General features: G+C 39.6%; 1 protein-coding gene across 1 annotated transcript; it reads left to right on the top strand.

Annotated features, from left to right (window-relative positions):
* The first annotated feature begins 3,926 nt into the window (after nucleotides 1-3,926).
* Nucleotides 3,927-5,768, top strand: LOC121788597 (COP9 signalosome complex subunit 3-like). Its single transcript, XM_042187242.1, has 6 exons — nucleotides 3,927-4,048; nucleotides 4,648-4,737; nucleotides 4,838-4,996; nucleotides 5,088-5,209; nucleotides 5,310-5,382; nucleotides 5,456-5,768. Exons 2-6 carry the CDS (start codon nucleotides 4,714-4,716, stop codon nucleotides 5,522-5,524), a joined length of 447 nt encoding a protein of 148 aa, XP_042043176.1. The 5' UTR covers nucleotides 3,927-4,048; nucleotides 4,648-4,713; the 3' UTR covers nucleotides 5,525-5,768.
* The last annotated feature ends 929 nt before the right edge of the window (nucleotides 5,769-6,697 follow it).

Below are 6,697 nucleotides of genomic sequence, written 5' to 3'. Positions count from 1 at the left end.
TTTTATACCATTAAACCTAATTTATAAGAAATTAAAACATTAAAATAATATATATTTTTTTAAATAATAATAAAATAATAATATTATTCTTAATGGGTTACCCGTTCCGACCCGCATCCGACCCGACCCAACCCGAAATTATCGGGTTCTTAATGGGTCAACCCGATAAGGACACGGATCCAATAAGACTTGACCCCAACCCAATAATTTCGTGCGGATTCGTGTCGGATTATCGTGTCGTGTCGAAAATTGCCAGCCCTAACCAAAATCCATGTTTTGTTCTTGAGTAAAGACTCTATTTCCTCATTCATGGCTTCAATCCATCTTTCTCTATCTTTACTCTGCATAGCTTCTTTATATGTGAGTGGATCTGCACCATCAATACTTTCAGCTGCACACAGAGCATAATACACAACATCAGAGAACTTTGTTGGTGGCCTTGTTTCTCTTCTAACTCTGTCCCTTGCAAGCTGATAGTCTCTGATAGAGTCTGATATAGACTCACCAGCCTGGTTGCCCTGAGTTGGAGCCTCTTCTTTATCTGAATCAGACTCACTCCCTGAGTCAATAACTCCACCTGCTCCTAGGCCAACCCCCACAGGCTCCACCTTGAAGAAATCACCCTCATCTTCACTGGAGTCCAGCTTATCTTTCAGGAATGGCATCTGATCCTCCAAGAACACCACATCCCTACTCACCAAGACCTTCTGCTTACCGGGCTCAATACACCAGAGCCTATACCCCTTAACACCCCTCTGATACCCCAGCAAGATACATTTCAGAGCCCTAGCTTTAAGCTTACTTTGCCTAGCATGAGCATAGGCTGCACACCCAAACACCTTGTATTTTGAGTAGTCACTATGAGCTCCATACCACATGTAATCAGGAGTTTCAGATTTCAGGGGCAGATAGAGCATTATTGATGAGATAGGCTGCTGTATACACAGCCTCACCCCAGAATCTGCTGCTCAAACCTGAACCAAGAAGTAGGCACCTCACCCTCTCTAGGATTGTCCTATTCATCCTCTCCACAACACCATTTTGCTGAGGATTACCAGGAACAGTCCGGTGCCTCTTCATTATCCTTCTCTTTACAAAACAGATCAAACTCAGCAGACAAGAACTCTAGGCCATTGTCTGTCCTTAAGCATTTAACACTTCTACCCTTCTCTAGCTCAACCTCCTTACACCATATCTTGAACTTTGTGAGTGTTTCAGATTTTTCTTTAAGAATATATACCCACAACTTCCTTGTATAGTTATCAATGATAGCTAGATAATACTTTCCTCCACCAATTGAACACACCGGTGAAGGCCCCCAAAGATCACTATGTATGTAGTCTAAAGGGCTGTAGAAGAGTGAATACCTGTAGGATAGGGTGCCTTCTTAGCCTTCCAAGTATACACTGCTCACAGGGGTCCATCTTGTTGAAGTCTCCAGAGATCAGACCCTTCTTGATGAGTTCTTTCAAGCTTCCTTCAGCTGGGTGGCCCAATCTCTTGTGCCATAGCATTATGGAATCATCTGACACTGCATTGCTTTCTCCATCAACAGCCTTAGCCTTCAGATAATAGAGAATATGCTCTCTGTCAGCCTCCATCATCACTGCATCTCCAGATTTCACAAACAATTTTCCTTGACTCATCAATATGGTGAACCTTTCTGCTCCAGCATTCCCAATGAGATGAGGTTCCTCTTCACTTCTGGAATATACCTCACCCCAGTTAGGATCTTTATAGAGCCATCTTGTAGGCTTAGCTTTACCTTCCTATTCCTTTGATCTGACAAATGTGATTATTACCAAGAACAACCGTACCCGATGCTTCTTGAAGATCATGAAACCAGCTTCTATTGGGGCACATATGGAAGCTGCACCCCGAGTCCATTATCCACCTATGACTGACCCCACTATTCACTGATATTCATGAGTTGAGCCGGGGGATCAGCACTCTCCACACAATCAGATTGATTGTGTCCCTCAGAGGCCATCTTTCTCTTCCATGCATGACAATCTTTCTTCAAATGTCCAGGTTTCTTGCACCAATAGCAAGCTCTGGTTTCCTTCTGAGCATCAGAACCTGAGGGTTTAGAGCCTCAAACTTCTTCTTGAGGTTCTGCTTCTTGAACTTCTTCACATTCAAGGCCTCTGCAGCTTGAACATTGGAGCTTGCAGAGCCTCTGTTGGCTGTCTTCTGGAGTCTTTGGCCATCAAGGCTGAATAGACTTCTGCATAGGTGATAGGTTTATCTCTTCCATAGATAATTGCATCACTTAGCTGGTCATACGAGCTAGGCAAGGCATTCAATGTGAGAATGGCCTTATCCTCATCTGAGATCTTGACATCAACAGATCCCAGGTCATCAATGATCTTGTTGAACTCCTCTAGCTGCTCAATGATGGACCTATCTCCAGAAAAACTATAGGCATACAGCCTCTTCTTGAGATACAGCCGGTTAGCCAAGGATTTGGCCAAGTAAACTTCATCTAACTTGTCCAAGATCTCCACCGCAGTCTTGGCTTCTTGAACTTCCCTCAAGACCTTATCTCCAAGGCACAGAATCACTGCATAATGTGCTTGAGCTGCATCTCCTCCATCTTTGCCTGAGCTTTTTCATCAAGCACTGGAGCCTTTCCTTTCTCCTCTGGTTTTGCCAAGAACTGCCGCCAAGCCTTGTTGAATTAAAACCGCCTTCATCTTCATCTTCCACAGGCCATAATCATTCTTGCCTGTGACTTTTCTGCATCAAGCCTTGCTGCCATCTCTGAAACCGTTTGATCCTCTGCAAATCAGCTTCAATATCCCTTTCCCACAGACGGCGCCACTTGTTAGGATTCGCACACACAAGGCTTACACACACTCAATAAGATCACACACACACTCACTGTTGTATGAGATCACACAATGCAGAAAACACACACACTCACACTTTGAGTATTGAAGATGATAATCTTGGAGAGAAAACTGGAAAACTCTTTATTGATTAAACTCTACTCTAAACTACATACACGGTGAGCTATTTAAAGCTCTATAATCAAGTAGCAACTGCTACTAACTAACTACAAGAAGAATCAAGAAAGCAAGAAGAATAACCGCTACATCTCAGCTAACTAACTGCTGCTCCAACGGCTAGTTCGGCTAGGTTGCTTCTTCCTTCTCGGTTTAAGACCGAACTCCTTCCTCGGTTCAAGACCGAACTCCTTCCTCGGCTCAAGACCGAACTCCTTCCTCGGCTCACAACCGAACTCTTCCTTCTCGGCTCATTCCAGCTCAACGCCGAGCTTCCTTACCGAGCTTCCTTACCGAGCTTCCTTACCGCTGAGCTTACCGACTTCTGCCTTCTTCTTCTCGGCTAGTTCCAGGCTAGTTCCAGCTCGGTAAGCCGAGCTTACCGAACTCCTTTCTAGCCGAGCTTCTTCCAACTGAAATGAGCACTCCATTATTACAGCTGTCATAAATTTTTTTGGTTACAATTTGCAATCTGAGTTTCTGTTTTAGGCTAAAATTTGATGAACTGTCCAGTACTTGATGAACTCTTACATCTGGTTTTTACAGTATAGAAAGTATTATCACATTCTCAATAATCAGCATTTGGACTGATGAATCTTTCTTTTAATATACTCCCTCCTCCGTCCCTAAAAAATAGACAACATTTTAAATGGCACGGTTTAATTGCACAATTGTTAGGGTAAGAGAGAGATAGAAAGAAAATGTGATTGGAGTATTGTTTAGTGGAAAATGGGACTCACCTCAGAGAGGAAAAAATTTCCTTAAATAGAATTGGTCTGTGGACATCCCAAAATGGCAATTCGGTCTATTTTTAAGGGACAGAAGGAGTATTACCCTTCAGTTGTTGATAGCTCTAGCACTTGATTTTTTTTGCTTAGTGCCTTATTTGAAAAGCTATCTCTGGCTGCATAATTGTTTTCAGCCTGTGAAATTCTTAAACTTATTCTCATGTATGCATTTGATCTTGATGTCAGTTTGCTACTAGTTTTCCCAAGTATACTTCATCAGCCGCTCAAAGGAATCTTAAGAATTTCTCTCAGGTATTTTTCAGAAAACCAGCTATACTCTACACTAGGGCATCAGATGTTGTGTTTATTTAGTGTTTGCTACCCTTTACTTGGTTAAAAAGCATTTAGTTTATTACTGCAACCGCATTCACATTCATGTTTCTGAAACCATTTATAAAATACTTTTCTGGGTTTGATAAACTTGGAATCTTCTACAATCAAGGATTACTACATGACTTATGCAAAAGAGAAAATGATTACTACAGTACGTGACACCAATGCTTATTAAAGCCAACACAATGCAGTTATCTGACCTAATGAGTAATTCTTTGACTTAGAATTTGAACCGACTAGCAGTCTAGCAAAAACCAGTTATATGCCCCAGCTTGTTCTGATAGGTTGCTTCATGTATGCATGGATCTGGCTTCATCAACTTTCTCCAAGCAATATGACTCTGGGGTTTTTGTAACTGGAGCTTTATTTGGTCAATTTATTTTCTATTCTCTGTTATTGCTTCATTCTTCTGAGCTCTTTTTCGATAATATATGTTCCTTGTGCCTTTTTCATGTTAGTTTTCCCGCTTACCTGTAGTTGCTAAATTCACTCATTTGTGTGATTTTGTTTATGAGCAGCCTTACCTTGAGTTGGTAAATAGCTATAGTACCGGCAAAGTATCAGAGGTTGAGAATTATGTGCAGATGAACAAGGACAAGTTTGAAAACGTAAGCCTTTTTCATTGCATTTAAATTCGTAATCGCGTCGAAGTTCTTCACTCTGGTGCTTCGATTCTGAATCTGATGTAAGATTTTCTTCAACTTCCAGGACAATAATCTTGGGTTGGTGAAGCAAGTCGTGTCATCAATGTATAAACGCAATATTCAGAGGTTGACTCAGACATACCTAACTCTCTCCCTCCAAGACATAGCGAACACAGTTCAACTGAATAGCGCAAAAGAGGCTGAGATGCATGTTCTTCAAATGGTAAGTTTTAAGCAGGACTTACTCACGTTACTTGAATTAGCAGCGAAACTTATTGGCTTGATCTGATGTTATTATTCATCTTCGGGAATAGATTCAAGAAGGTGACATTTATGCTACAATCAACCAAAAGGATGGAATGGTTAGATTCCTCGAGGACCCCGAGCAATACAAAACCTGCGAGATGATTGAACGCCTCGACTTCTCAATCCAGAGGTACGTATGTTATCATAAAATCATATAGAAAGTTTATCAGATAAACGTTTCCATCTCCTAGATTGTAGGACATGACCGAATTGGTAAAACTCTGTTTCAGGATTATGATGCTCTCGAAGAAAGTAACGACCATGAATGAGGTTATGTCATGCAACCCTTCTTACCTTGGAAAGGTACGTATTCGGTTCTTCCCATGTCGCACGAGACCAAACTGCATCTTCTTATTCGGCCGTTTTGCCTATTCAGGTTGGGAGGGAGCGGCAGAGATTTGATTACGACGATTTCGACACCGTTCCTTCTAAATTCAACCTATGAGGAAGGTGAAAAGGAAAAACATGGCGCTTCCAATGACCTGTGAGTTTTGGATTAGTAGAAAATTTTCATTTTCTTATGGTAGAAGCTGGGATTAGGAATGAGAGTTTTTAAAAACGTTGGCCCCACACAACCTTATCTATTATTCATCACATCTCTTGCACGATTCTTGGTATCATGTCCTATTTTCAATTATTTCACATTTCATATAATTTGCAATGATGAATATTTATATATTTTTAATAAATTTGTGTGAATTATAAAAAAATATGAAGTTTATTAATACTAAAAAATTAAGTACAAAAATAAATTAATAAAAAACTAGAAGTGGGGTATTTATATAAAGGAATAATGTTTTTAGGAGATTTATGAATCATTGCATATGTATTTGCGGACTATTTCTAATTAATACTCAAATACTAATACTTAATTGTTTAGATTTAATAATTTATCATTAAAATCTAAAATTCGGAATGATATTTTAAAAAATTAAAATCTAAACAAATCTTAAAAGACCTTGTTTACTCTGTCAGGTTGTTTAGCATCATTAAAGAAATTAAGTTTTAGAGATAATCAATGAGTGGTCTCACTAGATTTTCAATCAATATAAAAAATCAAAATCACCCAATATTACTTCATCCGTCCTATAAGAATCCGTCCAACAAGAATATGTGTTTTTTCATTTTTAGTTCATCCCACAGGAATATGAATTTTTTAATTTTGGGAGGTTTTTTCTCTCTAATGAGGTGAGATTTATTTTATACTAACAGTACTTTAAGTATTTTTCACTCTATCTCTCTCTTAACATTAAAATTCATGCTGAATCCAAAGTGCATATTTTTTTAGGACGGAGGGAGTACTGCGTAAACAAAAATCATGATTAAAAAAATTAGAAAAAAAGAAAAATCTAAAATCTGATACTGGCCGGTGGAAGTGAAAAACATGTGTCTAAATAAGTGCAGTGTGTATTCGGCGGGCCCACATTGCATATTTAGTCCGATAAAACGTCATCCTACCATTCACGTGGCTTAAATCCAAGCATTCTAATTCGCCACGCGTCTATTTCAAATTCCATAAATCCAAAGTGGTTGGGACAGGACAGATGTCCGACTTCGAGCTGGTCAATTAATTGTACTCACCCAATCAAATGCTTTCTTTCATTTCACTTGAGATATG

The sequence above is a fragment of the Salvia splendens genome, unplaced genomic scaffold (genome assembly GCF_004379255.2).
Source record: "Salvia splendens isolate huo1 unplaced genomic scaffold, SspV2 ctg1095, whole genome shotgun sequence".
Classification (NCBI taxonomy): Eukaryota; Viridiplantae; Streptophyta; class Magnoliopsida; order Lamiales; family Lamiaceae; genus Salvia; species Salvia splendens.
Note: the sequence above shows the minus strand (reverse complement) of the source record. Positions and strands in the feature narration are given on the sequence as shown.